The 21,780-nt window shown below is 49.9% G+C and overlaps 1 protein-coding gene across 8 annotated transcripts in view; it reads left to right on the top strand.

Moving 5' to 3' along the window:
* The window catches only part of KCNIP3 (potassium voltage-gated channel interacting protein 3), a 95,642-nt gene extending 78,065 nt beyond the window's left edge, over positions 1-17,577 (top strand). For 4 of the 8 annotated variants that reach the window (XM_070573580.1, XM_070573578.1, XM_070573581.1 and 1 more), the window contains 7 exons: positions 7,541-7,665; positions 8,144-8,213; positions 8,534-8,604; positions 13,116-13,223; positions 13,902-14,006; positions 14,705-14,767; positions 15,408-17,577. In XM_070573580.1, coding sequence (XP_070429681.1) covers positions 7,541-7,665; positions 8,144-8,213; positions 8,534-8,604; positions 13,116-13,223; positions 13,902-14,006; positions 14,705-14,767; positions 15,408-15,455 — 590 coding nt within the window. In that variant the 3' untranslated portion in view covers positions 15,456-17,577. Of the gene's footprint in view, positions 1-7,540; positions 7,666-8,143; positions 8,214-8,455; positions 8,605-13,115; positions 13,224-13,901; positions 14,007-14,704; positions 14,768-15,407 lie in introns of all 8 variants that reach the window. The other 4 variants (XM_070573575.1, XM_070573574.1, XM_070573576.1 and 1 more) reach the window with 1 other exon arrangement.
* The last annotated feature ends 4,203 nt before the right edge of the window (positions 17,578-21,780 follow it).

The following is a 21,780-nucleotide window of genomic DNA, read 5'->3' as shown; positions in this document are numbered from 1 at the left end:
TATCTCTCCTCCAACACCAAACAGTCTTGATGATTATAAGTAAATAAGTCCTGAAATCAGATATACTGATTTCTCCCACGTTATTCTTTTAGCTATTTTATTTCCTTTGCCTTTCAATATAAGTTTTAGAATCAGTGGGTCTGTATCTACAAAAGAATCTTCCTGGAATTTTTATGGAATTGTGTTAAATCTGTAGATCATTTGGGAAAACATCTTTAGGATGTTGACTCTTCCAATCCATGAACATGGTATGTCTCTTCACTTATTTAAATCTGCTGTGATTTCTTTCATCAGCATTTTGTAGTTTTCAGCATACAGATTATGTGCATGTTTTGTTAGATTTATACCTAAGTATTTCATTTGTGCAGTGAGTGACTGTAAACGGTATTGTTTTTTAAATTTTGATTTCCAATTGTATATTGCTGGTCTATAGAAGTGTGATTGGTCTTTGTGTGTTGAGTTTGTATCCTGTGACGTTACTAAGCTTATTTATTAGAGGATTTTTTGGTATATTCTTTGGGATTATCTACATAGATAATCATGTCATCTTTAAATAGGGATAGTTTGGGTTTTTTCCTTTCTAATCTAATCAGTATGCTTATTCTTCCTTTCTTTTTCTTTCTTTCCTTATTGCATTGGCTAGGACTTTCAGTATGATGTTGAATAGGAGAGGAGAGAAGAAAACAGATATTCTTGCCTGGTTCTCAATCTTAGAGGGAAGACATTCAATCTTTTACCATCATGCATGATGTTAACTGTAGGCTTTTTGTGGATCCCTTTTATCGAGATGAGAAAGTTCCTTTGGATTCCGATTTCCTGAAGGGTTTTTATTGTGAATGGACATCGAATTTTGTCAAATGCTTTTTCTACATCAATTGATATGATCATGTGTTTTTTCTTCTTTGGATTATTAACATGGTAGATTATGTTGATTTATTTTCAAATATTGAATCAGTCTTGCATTCCTGGAAAACCCCATTTGGTGTGGTGTATTATTCTTTTTACACATTGATGGATTCAGTTCACCAATCGTTTGTTGAGAATTTTTGCATTTATGTTTATGAGGAATATTGGTCAAATGATGTTTTTCATTTGGGTAGTTGGTGATTTTTGAGGAACTGGTCCATTTTATCAAAGTTATTGAATTTGTGTGCAGAGACTTGTTCATGCTATTTCATTTTTATCCTTTTGATATCTGTAGAATCTGTACTTATTTCCCCTGTTTCATTCCTAATACTGATAATTTGTGTCTTCTCTCTCTTTTTTCTTTTCATTCTTGCTAGAGTTTTATCAGTTTTATTGATACCCTATTGATATTTCCAAGAACCATCTTTTGGTTTCACTGATGTTCTCTGTTGGTTTTTTGTTTTCAATTTCATTGATTTCTGCTCTTATCTTTTCCTGTTTCCTTCTGCTTGCTTTGAGTTTAGTTTATTCTTCTATTTCTAGCTTCTTGAGGTGGAAACATTTAAAACCTTTTCTTTTTTCTAAAATATGCATTTAATGCATTAAACGTTCTCTAAGTACTGATTTAGCTGCATCCCACCAATTTTGATATGTTATCTTTTCATACGCCTTCGATTCAAAATGTTTCTATTCGCTTCCAGTTATTTTCCTGTAGATCTTGATTTCCATTTGATATCATTTCCCTTCATCCTGAAGTACTCCCTGTAGCATTTCTTGTAGTGCAAATCTACTGGCAACAAATTCTCTATCCTTCATTTATCTGAAAAATGCCTTTATCTCACCCTCCTTTTTGGAAAGATATTATCACTGGATATAGAATTCTGCATTAACAGGTTTTTTTCTTTCAAATATTTAAAGTGTCATTCCACTGTCTTTTGGTCTCCGTTATTTCTCACGGGAAGCCCATTGTTTTTCTTATTGCTGTTCTCCTGTGGGGCTCCGCCTCTCCACTGGCTACATTTAAGATTGCCTCTTTATCTTTGGTTCTCATCTTTTGCCCATGATATTTCTATGTGTGATTTTCTTTTTATTTCTTCTTCTTGGGGTTCACTGTGTTTCTTGGATCTGTATATTCATATTTTTCAACAAATTTGGGGAAATTTTAGCCATTATTTCTTCAAATATTTTTTTACGTCCCAGTTTCTCTTTCTTCTGTTTCTGGTATTTTAATTACATACATATTAGGCTGCTTGATATTGTCATTGAGACCCTATGCATGGTTTTATTTATATTTTTTTCTCTTTGTTTGCAGTTTGGATAATTTCTATTGACCTGTCTTTAGGATCACTGACCTCCTCTGCATGGTTCAAATTTCTGTTAAGTTCATCAAGCGTATTTTTATTTTAGATATTGAATTCCTTTTTTTCAGGTTTGGAAGTTCTATTTGGTTCTTTTTTGTAGTCTTTAGTTCTCGCCTAAGATTCCCATCTGTTCACTCTTTTCTTTCCTTGAAAGCTTTCAACATATTGATGATAGTTGTTTTAAAGTTCTTTTATAATAATTCTAATAATTTAAAATCTAATAATTCTACTGACTCCTGTAGCTCTTGATTATGGGTCACATTTTCCTACTTCTCATGTCTTTTAATTTTTTATTGGATATTGTGGGTGGTATATTGTAGGGAATCTGGATTATATTATCTTAATATAAAGGCTGTTGAGTTTTGGTTTGGTGGGCAGTTAAATTACTGCCAGATTATTGGTGGTCAATAAATTGATCTTGACAGGACTTTATTTTAGACTTAGTTCGAATAGGTTTATTTTTACTTTGTCCTTAGTTCTAGAGCACAGCCCTTACCCTTGGACATGAGCCTTGCTCTGAAAGCATGGCCTTTCTGGGGTTTCGACTGAGTGCTGGAGCTGCTTAGTGAGATATCTCCATTCTAATTGAGCCAGAACTCCAACTTTTCCCATTATTGCATGAACTCTGAGAGGTCTTTTCAGGTCTCTGTCCCCCTACCCTCCAACAGCTGCTCTGGCCTGAGCCTCACAGAGTCCCATTCTGAACATGTATAACCCAGCCTTTGGCCAAGGCCCCAAGGGGAACCTCCACACAGACTTGTGGGGCCACTCCTCTGTGTGGTTCCCTCCTCTCCAGGACTCTACTCTTCAAATCCATCTGCCTCAGCTGCTCCAAACTCTGATGTCTGCCTCATCTCTGCCTCACTGCTGCTCCCTGGCTTGTGCTCTCCTTCCCTACATCATGGACCAGAAAGTGTCCCCAGCCAAGATCCAGGGTGAATGTGGAGCCCACTTCATCTGTTTCCTTTCTCTCAAAGATCTGTGCTGTTGTCCAGGACCTTTAAACACTTGCCTCATATATTTCTTCCAGTTTTCTAGTTGTTTGTGATGGGAAGGTAAGTCTGACACTCACTACTCCATCATTAAGCTGACAGAAGTCTAAGCAGTATGTTTTCTTTCTTAAAATTGAGGTGTAATTTACATACAAGAAAATGCACTGGTGTTAAGTGTTCAGTTCAGTGAGTTTTGACAGTCGTATGCACCCTTTCAGCAACCACCTGCTGTACAGCTTTCTATCACCATGCCTTAGTGTTACCTGTTCTAGAACTTCATATAAATAGAATCATACAGTATGAACTCTCGCATGTCTGGCTTTTTTGCTGAGCATAATGTTTTTCAGATGTTTCCATGTTGTTGCGTGTATCAATAGTTCATTCTTTTTTTAATGGAGTGTAGTGTTCCGTTATGTGCACATGCCACAAATCCATTCTTCTGTTGATTGTTTGGGCAGTTTTCAGTTTGGGACTGTTATGAATAAAGCTACTATGAATCTTCTTGTGCAAGTCTTTCATGGACATATGTCTTCATTTATCCTAGGTAAATAGGGTCATAAGGTTGATGTATGCTTATAAGAAACTGCCAAGCAGTTCTCCAACGTGGTTATACACTTTTACACTTTCACCAACAACATAGGAGAGTTCAGTTGCTCCATGTCTTTGCCAGCATTTGGTGGTGTCAGTGTTTTTGAAATGATAGATTATTGGGTATTTTGCACTTTGCATTGGAGCATTTGCATTTCTTTGACGATTAATGCTGCCAAGCATCTCTTCCTGTACTTATTGACCATTTGTATATCTTCTTTTATGAAGTGGTCTAGTCTTTTGCCTATTTTAAAAATTCAGTTAGTAGTTGTATTCTTGTTGATTTGTAGGAATTCTTTATATATCCTGGAAATGAGTCCTGTGTCAGATATGTGCACCGCAGATATGTTTTCCAGTCTATGACTTGCCTACTGAGTTTCTTATTGACTTTATTGGTTTTCCTGTATGTTTATCTGTTTTCTTTTTCCTTGATTTCTACTCTTATTTTTATTATGTTCTTTATTTTAATAATTTTTGAGTTAAATTTGCTCTTCTTTTTCGAGATTCTGAAAAGCATGGATCCTGAAGCTTATATCACTGGCTTTACACCTATATTCTTTTCTAATAAAGGAATTTAAACTAAAAATTTCCCTGTAGGCACAGCTTTACCTGCATCCAGAAAATTTTGATATTCTGTGTTTTCATTATCATTCAATTCAATATATTTCAAAATTCTCCTTGTGATTTATCTTCTCTGCCCTATGGGATAATTAGAAGTGTGTTGTTTAATTTCCAAGTACTAGGAATTTTTTAGATATCTTGTTTTGGATTTTAATTTAATACCATTTTGGTCAGTCTTGTTTTATCTTCAAACATCTGATGTATCTTGGTAACTAGAGAATGTGCTCTTGAAAAGAACATGTATTCTACAGGTGCTGGGCATAGTGTTCCATAAATATTAATTAGATCAAATTGGTTGAGAGTGTTTTTCAAATTTTTTATGTCTTTACTTGTTTTACCATTTACCGGAAAAGGATATTAAAATCTTCAGCTATGATTGTGGTTTATCTCTTTCTCCCTTTAGTTCTGAATTTTTCGCTTCAGGTATTTTAAAGCTCTGTTACCAGGTATATACAGTAGCCCCATTATCTGTGGTTTTGCTTTCTACAGTTTTAGTTACCCACAGTCAACTGTGATCTTTAAACATTAAAAGGTAAATTCCAGAAATAAACAATTCACAAGTTTGAAATCGTGCTCTGTTCTGAGTAGTGTGATGAGATCTCACTCCATCCCACCTGGCACGTGACTCACCCCTTTGTCCAGTGCATCCACCCTGTATATGCTACCCACCTGTAAGTCACTTAGTAGCTGTCAAGGAACACTGCTTGTGTTCAAGTAACTCTTATTTTACTTAATAATGGCCCCAAAATACAAGAGTAGTGATGCTGGCAATTCGGATATGCCAAAGAGAAGCCGTGAAGTGCTTCCTTTAAGTGAAAAGGTGAAAGTTCTCAGCTTAATAAGGAAAGAAAAAAGCCATATGCTGAGGTTGCTAAGATCTACGGTGAGAGTGAATCTTCTATCCGTGAAATTGTGAAGAAGAAGAAAAACTTCGTGCTCGTTATGCTGTTGCACCTCAAATATGTATGTAAGGAAAAGACATAGTATATATAGGGTTTGGTACTATCTGTGCTTTCAGGCATCCTCTGGGGGTCTTGGAACATATGCCCCACGGATAAGGGGGTACGACTGTATATATATTTCAGGTTGTTCTGTCTTCTTGATGAATTAATCCTTGTATCATCTGAAATGTTCCTGTTTGTCTCTAGTAGTGTTCTTTGTCTTAAAGTCTACTTTATTCTGTATTAATATAGCCACACCAGGTTTCTTATCCTTTTTCTAAATCTGTCTGCATCTTTGTGCTAAGGGCATCCTTTTTGTAACTAGCATAGAGTTGGATCTTACCTTTTCATCCAGTCTGAAATGTCTGCCTCTTAATTGGTGTAAGACCTTATTTTAACATCCCTCCATGCTGCTTTGTGTACCTCTAATCCACAGCACGGTTCTCCCTGGCGTGCATCCCCCATATTGTGCCCACCTGTCCTGCCTTTGGTGGACCCGTGGGATGCCTCCAACTCCCCCATCAAAAATACTGGTGCCACGAGCATCCGTGTGCAGGTCCCCTTAGTTGGGTAAGATTCTCTTTGGGATGTTTACCCAGAGTGGGCTTGCTGGCTTGCAAGGTTTGTGATACTTAACTTGACTAATGATTGCCAGATTTAACAGTATGTCCTTATGGTGATGGGAATGATCCAGAAGGGAGGGGAGAAAGACGATAAGGAAGGAGGAAAGAGTGGCAAGAATTACTGGGACCACAGGCTTGAGTAGGTGAGAGGGGGCAGGACCCACTGCGCAATCGGAGGAGTTTGCCTTAGCCAGGAACAAGGACAGCTCATCCCTAGAGCAGGAGGCAACGCAGTGTCTGGGCCACATGCAGGGAGCTGGGTAGGTGTGATGGTAGGAACTTGGGGAAGTTTTCTGCTGTGGCTTTTATTTTCTCAGTGAAGCTGGCAGCAACCTGAGGGTAAGGATGAAGGAGGAGGTACTGGAAATTTAAAGAGAAGGAAGGTGTGAAATCGCTGTCTTGGAGACTGGGCATGTGCATGGACCAAGGCATCAGAGCCCGATGGCTGGGCAGTTTTCAGGGTGCTCTCGAGGTGAGTGTGAGCAGGCTGTGCTCAGGAGAGGCCCGGGCACGGCGCAGGCCCAGCAGAGGGCTCTGCAGGCTCGGGGGGAGGCTCCGCGCGCACAGTGCAAGGAGGCTGCCTCGCAGAGCTCACTCTGCAGAGGGAGAAAGCCAGCAGCCGTGCCGATGGTCACGGAGGGCCACACGCTTCTGCGGGGTGCACGGGGAGGCCGGAGATGTGACAGTGCATCGGGATTGCTTCCCATTCAGTGGGAAGTTCTGTGATACGTGAGCATGCTGCTCAGCAAGGTGCAGGAACTCAGGGCTGTTTTGTCTATAGCTGTATTTTGTGTTATGAAAGTGATACATGCCATACCAAACAAAATTAGGAAAAGGTAAAAAACATCATAAATAAAAAAGTAAAGCTCACCTGAAATCCACGTCCCCCAAAGGGAGCCATCGTTAGTTAACATTTGGATGTGTTGTTACTAAAAAAAAGGTCTGGTCCCTGCCCTACAGGCCCTTGAGGTCTGACTTCTCACCTAAATGTGAGCAACACCCCACAGCAAACGCAGCTGAGCAGCTGCCTGTTAGGCTGTGATGGGCCAAGAGTGGTGTCGTCCCCATTCCTGGGGGAAGTCAAGGAGGTGGAGTGGATGAGGTGGCAGAATTGGGTATTGAAGGTCAAGAGACCCTTGAGCCTGTCCTGCTGTCTTTTTCCCTCCAGCCTCCCCTTGTTCAGTGTCTCTCCAGTACAAGACCAGCTCCCAGCCCCCATCCCAGCATGTGGTTGAGAGGGTGGGCATGCCCCAGGTGAGGTAAGTGGGGAGGGCCCACTGTGTGAGGAGCAGGGCAGCAGAGCAGCCATGGGGCACATCTCCTGAGTGTGCTGTTCCGCTATAGCTCCTCCATTTGTGCAGTGCACAGCCTGTGTGGCCGTGCATGGCAGTCATGCAAGGAGATTCCCTCCAATCCCTACTTCAGCCTGTGGCCTGGTGCCCACACTGGAGCAAGATGGAGGAGCGGGGCCACATGTTCCACCTTCCTGGGTCTGTGTCCCCCTCCAGACAGCAGCGACAGTGAGCTGGAGCTGTCCACAGTGCGCCACCAACCAGAGGGGCTGGACCAGCTGCAGGCACAGACCAAGTTCACCAAGAAGGAGCTGCAGTCCCTCTACAGGGGCTTCAAGAACGTGAGTGCTCCCCATTCCCCCAGCAGCGGCTCTGACCCACCCAGCCCTCCTGTCTCTGGATCCAGGCTGGAAGGACTCTGGCCCAGGCGAACCTTCTAGAAACTTCTCCATGGCACAGTAAATATCCCAGGGGCCTTTACAGGGCTCATGTTTTGTAGGATAGCTGTCTAGGGGGTGGGCCAAGACCCAGAATCGGTATGCAGATGGCACCACATTCCTTTCTGTGTGCCTCGATGTTGGCACAGGGGAGGAACATACAGAGAGACCAGCTTGGCATGAGGGGACACCCCTCCCACCTACCCCCTCCTGCCTCACCCTGCCCCATGGCCAGGCTCGCTCCAGCCCAGGGCTCGGTGGAGCCCAGCAGTGGCTCGGGCAGCAGGCATCTCCCAGAGGCAAGAGAGAGGCCAGCGCTGCAGAGGCAGAGTGTGGGGCAGGGGATGGCGGAGGTTGCTGAGGGGGTGACTTCCTGCTGCAGGAGTGTCCCACAGGCCTGGTGGATGAAGACACCTTCAAACTCATTTACTCGCAGTTCTTCCCTCAGGGAGGTGAGTCTGAGGCCAGGAGTCCACCCCCGTCCCCCTCCAGCCCAAGCTCTGCAGAGGGTGGGCATCCCTTTTACGGGGCGGGGCGGGACCGGGGGAGGGGAAGGGGGGACACACCACGACGACGACGACCTTCACCTCCACCTCTACCCTCCCTGCCACCCCTTGCCTTCGAGGCCTGGTGCTGCCTCTGTCCTGTTGGAAGGGGGGACTTCAGCCCAGGACACAACTGGAACCCTCGGCAGGTCTGTCTGGGATGGGATCGGGGCTCGAGCTGCCAGGGAGCCCCAAAACACCCCAGCCCTCGTCCTCGCTCTTACCAGATGCTACCACCTACGCGCACTTCCTGTTCAATGCCTTCGATGCCGACGGGAACGGGGCCATCCGCTTCGAGGTAGGTCCCTGCTGACCCCTCCACACCCCCTGTCCCTGCAGCCTTCTGCGGGGGTAATCGTCCTGCCCTGGTGCCACCCCTTCGAGGCTGTCCAGAGGCTCAGACATGGTCCTGGCTGTAACTGGTCCAGTGTGTCGCCCAGGGAACGAGGGGACCATGCGTGGCCAGCCATGGGCCCAGCTGAAGTCCGTGGAATTTGCCCCTCCTCGCTGCCTTTTCTTCCATTCCAGCGCCGCCAGGCCAAGGGAGCCCCTGAGGCGCACGGAGGTGGTCGTGACCCACGGGAATTTGCATTTGAAGAGGGGGCAAGGTTTAGCTCAGAGGTCTGCGCTAGGGTGGCGTTTCAGGCCCCCTGCCCCAGAGTTTACCCCCTGGCCAGGAAGCAGGCAGCGCGCCTCAGCCTGAGCGGCCCGATGAGAGGTGAGGGAGCCTGGGCCCCGCTGGCGCTGGCGGGAGCGCCCACCGCCCGCCACCTGCCGGGATGCCGCGCTGGGCTCTGCGCAGGCGCACGGCCGGCCCGCATCCTTGGAGAGATGCCCCAGCGGTGGAGCCCGCGCCCTAAAAATAGCTGCAGGCTAAAAGCTGAAACCTTTTCGGAGGAAAACCTCGCTGGGAGCCGGCCTGATCGATACCGCCCGCTCGGCTCCAGGGCCAAGGGCGGCGGGCAGGAAAGCAGCCGGCCGGCCGGCAGGGCGGGCTCGGGAAGCCCCGGCCGCCGGGTAATAATAGCTCGGCGATAACGCGCCGCTCCGGGTTCTTGCGCCGCCGCCAGCCCGGCCCACCGACACCCAGGCCAGGTGGGGCCCCCCGAGGCCACTGCCCTGCTCACACGGTGACCACGGGGACCCCTCCCTCTCCGGGCCACGCTCTTAGGGCCAGGGCGTGTGTAAACGTGCAGTGTTTTCATCTTTCTTTAAAATTTTCACTGATACCTGCGCATCGTAAAAAATCCAGTCAGAACGAAGAAGTAAACAGGGAGAATCATTGTCCTCCCCCGCCCCTCCCTGTGACCGTTTTCTTGTGTTTCCTTCAAGAGACACCTGAGACTTCCGGGAGCAAAGTGTGAGAAGGAATCTAGTGGGTTCCAGCCATGTGGACCCAGCCAGGGCTTCGCTGGGTGCCTGTTATTACTCAGACATCAGCGGTGCGTGGCAGGTGTCAGGAAGGCCTCCGTCACCCTACTGTGGTCGTCACCCTCGCTCCTCTGAGGGAGGGGTCTGTGGTCCCTTTAAGGTGGCAGGTGGTGGGTCTTTGTGTTGGGGGTGCTGTCAGTGGCTGAGTTGGGGGTGCTGGCGCTGAAGCACCTTCTCAGAAGGTCGCTCATCTGTGGCCTCATCCAGGCCTTCCCAGGGTTTCTCTGCATGTGGAATTAATTCCTCTGGTTTCATCCGGGTATGTTCGTTTACTTTGAGGACCTTGATTTCAGTGTTCTGCTCTAGGAAGGCTTTTCCAGGAAGGGAGGAGGGCACATGTCTCCCCAGGGACCCTCCAAATGGCACAGCTCCAGGCTGGGCGCACCCTGGGTTGGGATCCCCGTGGCCAGAAAGGCTCCTGAGGGGTGGGGGTGACACTCGGCTCCCCTCACTGACTCAGGCTGAACGTTTCATCATCATGCTCCTAAAATGGAAAGTCAGATTGGCCCATCAGTATTTACAAGATCAATCCTTCTTGTATATTCTTGAGAGACAAGACACATATTAAAGGTTACCCATATGGTAAAATACTGTAACTTCCCTGCCCTCACCAAAAAGAGTGACAGAAAGCAAAACGGCAAACCAAGCAAAGCTCAGCATTGCCAAGCGGGAGCTGTCATCCCACATCCCCGCTCAGGGTCTAGCAGCGGTTCTGGTCCTCTTGGATCCTGCGGGATGCACCCACAGGAGGGAGCTTCCTGTTGGCCCACCTTCACCAGGCGTGGGCTGTGCGCACACAGATGCGCCGAAACCCTCGTGCCATCCCGGGCCTCTCTGATTCAACTCATTCCTCATGCCAGTGACATGCACAGCTTTAAAAACAATTCTTCAGACTGCTGGTGGCTTTTCAGCACCCAGGATCAAGCCGGGCTGCCCAGCCAGCTCGAAAGTGATATTGGCCAAGCTGCTCGTTTGGAGTTATGGCCAGGTGGGTGTCTGGAGGAGCGGCGGCTGCCTCTCCATTACCTCCCCCTGCAGTCACCTGCTCCCTGTGCCGTTGGCCAAGCTGGTGTGACTGCGGTAACCAGAGAGAATGCCCACAACCCCCGTAGTCACACACTCTGTCCCACCCTCTGGCTGAGCTCCTGCTCTGTGCTCCACCAGGTGCCCCTCGTGTGCCCTCAGGGGTGTCTTAGCCTGGAGTCACTGTGTCACCGCAGGAGCCCCTCCCCCTCCCTGGGCCCTGCCTCAGGGACAGCTGCAGAGCAGCGGCTCTGGATGTGATGGGCTTTGTCCATCTCAGAGTTAAGGGCAAGGAGTTACAACTAGTGACGGTCCCACGTGAAACTGCTGTGTGGGGCTGGAAAGTTAGAACTAGCACCCAGATGTGGCTGCCTGGACTTGGGGTCATCTGTGTGTAATGGGCCAGTGGCCTCACAGGGGACGGTCCCACCCACCTCTCTCCTGGTACTCTCACAACTATACCACACACGCGTGCTAAGGAACACTGACTGGGGACATTCGTGGGTGGAGGCTGACCATGAGGGCTTCTACACAGCAGGCCGGGGACTGTGAAGACAGGATGGGAGGACGAGGTGCTGGGCCTTCGCATTGCTTCTCCTTCCATGTATTTTCATTTTCTTCACTTACACACACACACATGACTTGAGTCCAGTAGATTTACAGGGTGTGCTTTGGAAAAAAAGCAGTTAGCCACCCCCACAACCCACGGAGGCAGCCACCTTCCCCTGTCTGCACGGCTCCCGACGGCCCGCTCTGTCGCTCCTTCCTGACTGTCGGCTTGAGACGCTGCCTGTTGACGCTCCACCCTGGGTGATGGGGAGTCGAGGCGCCACGTGCCTTTCCCGTCCTCAGCTTTCCGACAGAACCGTGGGACTGGACTGGACAAGGACACATCGTTTCCTCGGATGCAGAGCCTTGCAGGAGCTGCGAGGAGGCGCTCCCCTCCGGCACATGTTCTTATTCTGCCCACAGTTAAACGTTGGCCTGACTCTTCACTTGCTGCTCTCTGTGGCCTCATCATTAGTGCAGCCCCAGGCCCTCTCCAGTCGTCTGATGGGCATCCCTCTGCAGCGCCTCCCCAGCCTCCATGGGGACTGGGTGCCCTCTGGGGACCTCTTCCCCTCTCTCCTGGTTTGGGTCTCCAGGTTCCTGAATCTGTCACCTTTGTCTTTCTTGCTTTACTCTCTGTTTTCAGGGGCCCATCTCCCAGCAGCTTCCTACAAAAGAGGACGTGGGAGGTGACTTGAGCCTTTGGATGTCTGGAAGCATCTTTGTCCTGTTCTTATTCTTGCTTGCTGTGTTGCGTGGGACCAGAGCTACCTGCGGTGGTGGCCTCGCTCCACTGGCTTCTCGCCTCCAGTGTTGCTGTCCAGAGGCAGAGCCTGCCCATTCCTGCCCCTTGTACAGGATCTGCTTTTGTTTTTTCTGTTTGGTTTGGTTTTTCTCTCTGGAAGCTCATAGGATCCTCTCTTTGCTGCCCATTTCCTGAAGTGTCGTCGTGCTGTATGCCAGCAGGTGACACCTCGGGCTGCCTCCATGCGCGTGCTGGGCCTCGGCAGGGCCTGGACACGCACAGCCTTCCGTGCTGGGAAGTCCTTTGCTGCTTCTGACGTGCTTCCGTCTGGCTCTTCCTGCAACTCCTGCTGTCCGACTGTCGGTCCCTCCGGAGGGCACCTCTTATCTTTCTCTTTTCTCTCCCATTTTCCAGCTCCGCCTTTTCATGCTACTCTATAGAGGATTCCACTTGCTCTTCCAACCCTTCTTCTGAATCTGTCATTTCCCTTTCTTGTTTTGAATTCTGAACAGCTCTTTCTTGTTCTCAATTTTCCTTTTTTATAAAAGGATAATTTTTTTATCCTAGTCTTAATTTAGGGTGCCAGATTTCTAATCTCTGAATCTGATAGTTTCTGTTAAGTTTTTTTCTTCGGGAGTAATTTTCGTTTCTCCCAAATTGCTTTACTCTGTTTCCCTTAGTCTCTCTCTCTTGTGGTACAGGCTTCCTGAGATCCAGAAGATCCAAAATTGGAGTGGGGATCAAGTGGAGTACTCCCCATTATTAAAAAGCCCCCCAGATCTTCCCTATCAGTGGCGATGCATTAAATGGTCTAAGACACCATGTATTTGAGTCTCCTTATTTGAGAAGATCAGCATCAGCCACCATTCCGTCCATTCCATCCCTGCCACACACACACACACACACACACACACGCATTCACACACTCACACTGTCTTGGCCCACTCTGTCACGGAGGCTCCTCACCTCTAGACGTGTGAATCCCAGTGGAAGCCACACAGATCACTGGAAACAGAGTCTGGTATTGGATTGTCACTCCTCAGCCTCCCCTCCCTCCATAGGACTTTGTGGTTGGCCTCTCCATCCTCCTGCGAGGAACCGTCCACGAGAAGCTCAAGTGGGCCTTTAACCTCTACGACATTAACAAAGATGGCTACATCACCAAAGAGGTACGGGGGTGGCTGGGGTGGTGGCCCATCTGCCCCGCCTCCCCTCCCACCGCTCCCCACCCCATCCTCTCTTCCTCTCCTCTTGTCTGCTCCCCAGCTGTCCTGTCCCACCTCCCTGTCCGGAGATGTGGCTCTCAGCCTAGCGCTGGGAGGGACAGGCAGCCAAAGACTCTCCTCCTCTCCTGGGCTCTCGGTCCTGGACGCCCGGGACATCCAGCTCAATAAGTGTTCTCAGATCATCCTTTCTTACAGGGAGGGCCTGAGGGAGACACAAGTGGAGAAGCTGGGGTGGGGGACTGGCCTTGGCTCCCACCAATCCGTGTAGGCAGTGTGGTCCCTTCAGGCAGGGTGCAAACGGGTGCCTCACCACACAGGCACACAGTCGGGGTTTTTTTGCCCCAAACAATTTTTTTGTATATGAAATAGTTGCAGTAGTTTCAAATTTGAGCGATTGCACATAAAAACCTATCTCCAATGTCTCATGGAGTCGGAAGCTCGTGCTGGGCAGACTGGATGGCGGGGAGTTGGTCTCTGTCCAGCTCACACAGCCCCTCTCACTCATTCACCCCTGCCCTGGAGGTGCCCCCCACTCTGTAATGCAGCCCCTTCTCCTCGAGCCTTCCCAGCCCCCACATCCTTGCAGCCGAGCTCATGCCACCCGCACCGGCCCCCTTCCAGGAGATGCTGGCCATCATGAAGTCGATCTATGACATGATGGGCCGCCACACCTACCCCATCCTGCGGGAGGACGCGCCTCTGGAGCACGTGGAGAGGTTCTTCCAGGTAAGCGCTCCAGCCCGGGCCATGCAGGGAAGGGCAGCCAGAAGAGGACGGGGCTCCTGCTCTTAGGGTGACCCTGGGCAAGCCGCTTCCTCTTGAGCCCCTCTCCCTCCCATGAGGAGGTTACACTTGCATCCCCCACTGGCTGGTTGTCAGGATCCTGAGGAGTGAATTAAAACACCAACCCCACTCCTGATCCGCTGAACCTCATCTCAGGGCAGGCCGGGGCTCGTGGATTCCAAGACAGCTGTCACCCCGGGCCAGTGTTCTGGTGCCTTCCAAGAGCTCCTCCAGGGAAATTCTCTGTGAGAGGAGTGGGATTGGGTGATTTTGCTCTGTGTCCGTGGGAACTAGAGGGGCTGAAGGCTCCGCCTCCCCCTTGCTGGGGGCCCTCTAGACACGTGGCCCTTCTGTTCTGGCTGCCTGTCAGGGAGGTGAGAGCATCAGATGAGCGGGGGGATGCATTCTGGGAAGCGTGAGCCTAGGAGGAAGTGTAAGTCAGGGAGGTGCTGGAGGTGGGGAGCAGACTTGAAGATGCCAGAGAGGTCAGCTGTGGGTGGGAGGTGGCCTGGATCCGGGGGAGGGGACAGAGGGAACAGGTTAGGGTGGAGGGAGCCCACCCACTGCCGTGTCCTCAGGCCTTGGGCAGGGGCCGTCCCTAGTGGGACACAATCTCACTGAGGGCATGGCTTGGGTTGCAGAAAATGGACCGCAATCAAGACGGGGTGGTGACGATTGATGAGTTCCTCGAGACCTGTCAGAAGGTAGGTGGCATGGGGAGTCGAAGACACCCAGGATCCTGCCCCTGCCTGTCCCCAGGCCCTTCCCCACCTCCAAGCCCCACATTGACTCTTTCCTCTGAGCCCATCCCCTCCCTACCCGCCCCTGCCAGCCCTCGACCCACGTGGGCACACCACCCCTCAGCCCTGCCCTGTAGTGCCTCACGTCAGAGGGCAGGCATGGTGGGTGTCATTAGGAAGGGTGATTAGGTCCTGTGGCCTGCAGGATGGGGTCACGCTGGGAAAAGGCCCCTGGAGCCTCCCCAGCATTGCTGCTGACCCTCCTCTGCAGAGCTCCCTCCATGGGGCAGGACACCGGGCCTCCACTGGCCTTGGCCACCTGCCTCACTCCCAGGGCGGCCTCCAGTTGCCCCCAGCTGTGCACAGTAGGGAGGTCTGTCCATCAGCGAGTTAGCAGCTCCCAGACGGACTTGCAGCCAGCCTGTGGGGCTGAAGACGGGCTGTGCTGGACCAGCTCCCCCCTCGCTCAGAGAGCCAGACAGAGCATTCCCTGTAGGCTTCCGAGTCCCTGGCAAGAATCTGTTCCCGGGGGTCAGATTTGGGCACTGCCCCGCCCTGCCCACCCAGAGTCTAACCTGGCCTCCTGTCCTTTCTCTCCACGCAGGATGAAAACATCATGAGCTCCATGCAGCTGTTCGAGAATGTCATCTAGGACATGTCGGGGGTTCCCTGAGTGGCCATTGCCACCCCTGGCCCCGAAGAAACCTCAGTCCTGCCAGGAGCAGCCTCCATGAGAAACTTTTTTCTAATATATTTGGCAAAAAGTGAACAGTTTGCTCTAGACACACACATGCACACACACACACACACACACACACACACACACGGACTCCATTCCTCTGGGCTGGCAGAGGGAGACAGGGTCAAGGAGGCCTGAGTCTGGCTGGGAGCTGGATTAAGGTGACAAGAGCTGAACACCCCTCGCCAGGCCCTGTCCCAGGCCAGTGGGGCGAAGCCGCCTCCAGGTGGGCAGCTCAAAGCACAGCGTCTGCAGGCGGCCGGCCCTGGGTGTTAGCAGGAGAGTGCTCAAGCTTTCCTGCAGAGGAGGGTCCAGTCTCCAAAGCAAAGGTGCCTCCTGTGTGTGCCCACTCGCCCCGCCCTCCTGCCACCCTTCCTGCCCACCACACGCGGGCCAGGTTCTGGGGGCTGCTCTGGCCTACTTGTCCCCCCAGCCACTCCTTGCCCACCAACCACACTCCCAGAATGCCCCTCACCACACGACCCTGGAGAGCAGCTGAAGGTCCAGGAAGTTCTGATGAGGAGAGAGGTGGTGATGGAGACACAGCCTGCTGCTTTGTGGACATGCTTCCTCCGGGTCCCAGGATGCCTGCCACTCCACTGAGCTGGACAAGCTCGGGTGCTGAGGGGCCACTGGGCTCCGTGCCCTCTCCACCCCAGGAAGGGAGGCCTTTCAAGTTCAGGGATTGGGTTTCTTGGTGGAGAATCTGAGGGGAATTGTCTGCCAGCGCCACTGGATGGGAGAAGCCTTCCCTTGCCCCAGTCCTGGCTCAGTGGGGATGCAGTGGGTGGGACCGCCCATACCCTCAGCCTCTAGGCTGTTTCCCTCCAAGGTCGTTGTTGGTCCTGAGAAGAGGTCCTATGGCTCAGGGCTGGCAGCCGGGGAGCCCAGGAGGCGGAGCGGGCCTGGGAAGGGGCTTCTCCCCACCTTACCCCTCTGCCCCATCTCCTTTAGCCCAGGAGTTTGGCTGAGCACCGCCCCCCTTCCTGGGTAGGGGCCTGGAGCAGTGTGGCTGCTCCTCCACCCCAACCCCCCACAAAAAGCACAAGCACCCCCAGCAGCTCAGGTCGCAGCCCACGAGGAGAGCCAAGGACACTGCTTTTCCAAGACAAGGCCCTCCTGGTGGGCTGAGGCCTGGGTCTCAGCAGCCCCAGTACAGGTGGCCCTGGGGAAGAGGTGTGGGGGTCAGTTCTGTGCCTCAGAGCAGCAGGGGCTCGAAGCCCATCCCCAGCCCAACCCAGCCCAGCTCATCATTCAAAAGCACAAACCCTGGGGACTCCGCTTGGCTGGGTTCTGCTCTGGGAGTGGAATCTGGTGTCACCTTGAAGCCAGAGCCAATAGTGAGGGCTGAGGGCCCTAAGGCCGGGTGGCAGGATGACAAAAGTCGCCAGGAAAGAGAGAGAGAGAGAGAGAGGCTGCCCCTTCCTGCCCAGGCCTCCCAGAGAAGGAACCCAGCCCCAGGCAGCACGGGGCCCTTGCAAGGAACATTCCCACGTGATACATTCCATCGGCTGCCGTCCTATCGCTGCTCAGGCCTGGCCCCAGGGGGAGCAGGCCCCTCGGAGGCAAGGCTGGGCAGCAGAGGCTGTGAAGACTGGTCTGGCTCAGCCATGGGGACCCCTTGACACCCACACACAGGTGATCCTCCCTCCCAGAGCTGCACTGACACCCCATCTCCAGTCTGACTGGGGGGTCGCTCTCCTCTCCTCCAGGAGGGTATCAGCTTTCCCTGGCTCAGGGATCTTCTCCCCCTCCCCTACCCCTAGCCCGAACCTCCCAGCTGGTGTAGCTCTGCTTCTAAAGGCCCAAGGCCATAGAAGAGGGTCACCACCATTCCCCTGCCCCTCCTGACCTCGGGCCAGACTGGCTACACGTCCAACCAGGAGTGGTGTGTCTCCCGTTCTGGGACAGGGACTGGCGGCATGTCTGCATGGCAGAAGCATCTCCTTCTGTGCGGCTTGGGAGGGTGGTTCCTGTTCTCAGTGCCCACCAATATTCAGTCTGTATATTTTAATAAAATAAACTTGACAAAGGAGAGGGACTCCTGTTGGCTTTATCCCGACTCTGAATTTCAGTCCGGCCCCTCCCATCCCTGCTGCTATTAGCCATGGCTCCTGCCCAGTTCTGTGCTGGTAAATGTTTAACATTCCCCGAATTGTAGCGTTTGCAATTTTCACGCTCGATTTCAAGTTCCCAATGTGACGTCACAGAAGGTGGAGTAGGGAAGAGATGCCCATAGTCATCCTCGGAGTCTTTACGAGAAGCTCCAGTCCTGCAGCCTATACACAGAGCTGGGGGCAAGGTGACTTCTTGAGGCGCCATCTGTATTTCGTCCCCACATCATTTTTCTTTGCCAGTTCCAGGAAGTCATTTCTGCATGTCCCCTTGGCTAGAGGGTGCAGGTCACAGGGAAGAAGCAGAATTTGCCTGAAGACATCTTCCTTTCCTGCTATTTTCAAAAGTATGAACTCAGTGAGGGTTATGCAGAGGAGGGGTAGGAAATGAGAACCTGGGGGGAGGTGAGGGGGTTCCCCAACTGGGGGATGAGGAAGAGGGAGGTTCGGGGGGGGGGGTCTGGCAGTGTCATGTGACATCACCTCCATGGTGAATACAGACATGGGTCACCAGGTTTGGCTGACGGGCATCTCAGCAGTAGCTGGGAAGACAGACAACAGGAGCCTCCTTCCACCACCACACAGAAATGCTCGACTCCACCTGAGCCCCAGGGCCTTGGCACAATCCAGGCAAGGGAGCTCTGATCTTGCCGTCTGGGATGGGGGATGTCCTGCATTTGCTCTGGGCTGGTCACTGTGCTGAGCACGTTCACCCTGGTCATGGCCTGATGAGCACAGTTGGGGAGGTTGGGGCTGAGGGCTGTGAGGACCTCTCAGCTATTAAAGAGTAGAGCCAGGAATCGGACCCAGGCAGGTGGCTTTGCGCCAGGTGTAAGCACTGAACCACCTCCTTCATGCTGGGCCATTGAGCTCAGAGGGGGAAAGCCAACCCAGCCGTTATCCATCCATTCATCCCTTCATCATCCATTTATCCAGCAGTCATCCACCCGTCCATCATCCATCATTCACCCATTCACCCATCATCCATCATTCACCATCCATCCATCATTCACCATCCATCCATCATCCAACCATACACCCATCCATTTGCACATCTATGTCCCACTCACCCACTCAGCATCCTCCTGAACTGGACACTCAGTGCAGAGGGGGAAGCCGGGCTGTGCCCTCTTTATGGCTGGGTGGCAGTGAAGGGCCCAGGAGGAGCCATGGGCTCAGGGTCAGGAGACCTCTGTTCTGACCACGCTACAAAACTCATGTGGCCTTGGACAAGTCCCATCCCCTCTCTGGGTCTCAGTCTAGGAGAAAAGGAGGGAACACTCCCCAACTCATTTAAAGACTGATAGTATCAGGCTTTTAAAAAAATCAGTCATGGATAGGGGCCGGCCCTGTGGCCGAGTGGTTAAGTTCACATGCTCCGCTTCAGCGGCCCAGGGTTTCGCCAGTTCGAATCCTGGGCACGGACATGGCACTGTACATCAGGCCGTGCTGAGGTGGCATCCAACATGCCACAACTAGAAGGACTCACAACTAAAAATACACAACTATGCACCGGGGGGCTTTGGGAGAAAAAGGAAAAATAAAATCTTTAAAAAAAAAATCAGTCATGGATAGAATAAGAAAGAAAAATTACAGGACAATCTCAACTATAAACAAAGATGTAAAAATCAGAATAGTAGTAAACTCATTTCAATAATGTTACATATGCATGGTTTATATATATAATATATATATTATATAAATATAATATATCATGACAGACTTGACTTTGTCCCAGAAATTCAAGGTTTAACATTAAAATATATAGACACTTCAGTTTCCAATAATATGGAATGTCTAGGTATCTGGATTTACTCCTTCCACCCAAAACTAAAAATCTAGAATAAAATATATAAAATACCTTCTTAGAAGCATCCTAAAACTGGCAAAAAGGAACAGCATTCCTGGAGTGGGAACTGAGTGGAGGTGGAAATTCAGAGAGGTGAGCAGAGCCCCGAAAGGATTTTCTGAAACAGATGAGCTTGACTGAGCTTTGGTGTCACATCCTTTCAAAGCCCAAAGTTCAAGAGATAAAGCCCATGGCCCAGCCAGGTGGGGAATCTATCAGGAACTCCTTCCTCCGTAAAACCCGGAACCACCAAAGAGTTACGCCCTCAGAGATAATGAGAGTAAAACAGAAGCAAACCCGCCCAGCCCCAGCTTCTTACCCAGGCGAGACAGCAAGAAAAGTTGGCCATCTCAAGCCCTGGCATGAAACAGAGTGGGAAAATTTACCCCTAAGAATTAGGAAGCTTAAGTTGGACCCCATGTAAATTTGCCCAAATTCACACTGAAAATATGCTTGAGAATTTAATTTGCAGAAATCCCCTGTAAAATTACAAGAAAATGAGCAGATTTCAGTTAAAAAAAAAAAAAAAAGACCAAATACTCAAAGAAACAAGGCACCATGAATGAGATTTAGCAAAAACAACAGGCTGCATAAGCAAACCCACAAGGGCTTCAGATAACAAAATTATCAGACACAACTACAAAATGACTGTACTTAATAATGCGGGGTCAGTGAGCCGAGGAGTCGAAAGAAAGATTTCTTAGACTCTCAAGATCTGGCAGTAGTGCTCTTTTATTTAGAGAATAGTATAGAATAGCATGGGGACAGGACCCATGGGCAGTCAGAGCTTCTGCTGCCACTGCTTCTGCTGCCCCCGCTGGCATGGGGACAGAGCCCACGGGCAGGCAGAGCCGCTGCTGCTGCCCCCGCTGGCATGGGGACAGGACCCATGGGCAGGCAGAGCTGGTGCGTGGGGACAAGACCCACGGGCAGTCAGAGCTCCTGCTGCTGCCCCCAGTTGAGGGTTAGAGCTAAATTTAAGGCATAGGTATATGATTCATCTCTTTACAAGACAAAGGAAAGAACATGAAAAAAAAGTTAAAATGGTATCAGTGTTGGTGGGGTCTGGTCATTGGGTGATCCCATGACTTTTAGACAAGAATCAAATCAGATTAAGTAAAGGTTAGAAAGGTTAGACGCCACCACCCTAAACCAGTTACATGAGATTGCCAGACAGCAACCAACTTAAGTTCTTGCCTTCCCCATTAAGAGCTTCTAGGGACAAGGTCATCTCTCCTCTTCTTCCTGGTACAGAGATGGAGGCACCTTTTACAGATAGAGATTTACCTTACAAATGTAAATGTTTCCCAACAAAGGGGCAAACAAATTCCACTCCTTGGAGCCTGAATCTCATCTGTAGTTTTAAAACTAACCAGCCTAAAAATCCTCATCATAAGCCATTTTAAAATTAAGCAGCCTAAAAATCCTCATCACTTAATATGTTTAAAGAAATAAAAGACAAGCTTGAAAATACATGTGGAAAACATGAAACTGTAATGAATGTCTATGCATAGCTGAAAAAAAGAATAAAATAAAACTTCTGGAAAGACCCAGCTGAAGAAAGAATCAATGACTTGGAAGGTAGATCTAAAGAAATTATTAAAATGTAGCTTGGAGAAACAAAAGGTAGTAAATATGATAGATCAATAAACATAGAAAAAAGAGCAAGAAAGCATAACATAAATCGACATGGAGTCCTAAAAGTAAAGAAATGAAAATGGGAACGGCTGAGAAGTTCCAGAATTGATTAGACACTGTATTAGCCAAGGATCCCACAGAGAGAAAGAGAGGCAGAAATTTTAAGAAATTGGTTCACACAATTTTGGGAGCTGGCAAGTCTGAAATTTATAGAGCAGGCTGTTAGGCTGGAAACTCAGACAAGTTGAAGCTGCAGTCTTGAGTCCAAAATTCACAGAGCTGACCCGCAGTCTAGAAACTGGGGTAGAATTTCTATGTTACAGTCTTGAGGCATAATTCCGTCTTCTTCTGGGAAACCTCAGTTTTTGCTCTGAAGGCCTTCAATGATTGGATGAGGCCGACCCACATCATGGAAGGTAACCTGCCTTACTTAAAGTCTACTGATTGTAAATGTCAATCACCGAATCTACCGATTCTATCTAATGTATATCCACCGAATACCTTCACAGCAACATTTAGACTAGTATTTGATCACAGCTGGGCACCACAGTTTAACCAAGTTGACACAAATTAACCATCACAGACACCAATTCACAGATTCAAGAAATAAGAATAAGTCTCTAAATAAAAGGAAAGT

The sequence above is a fragment of the Equus przewalskii genome, chromosome 14 (genome assembly GCF_037783145.1).
Source record: "Equus przewalskii isolate Varuska chromosome 14, EquPr2, whole genome shotgun sequence".
In the NCBI taxonomy this organism is placed as follows: Eukaryota; Metazoa; Chordata; class Mammalia; order Perissodactyla; family Equidae; genus Equus; species Equus przewalskii.
The sequence above is the reverse complement of the archived record's forward strand: the minus strand, read 5'-3'. Positions and strand labels throughout refer to the sequence as shown.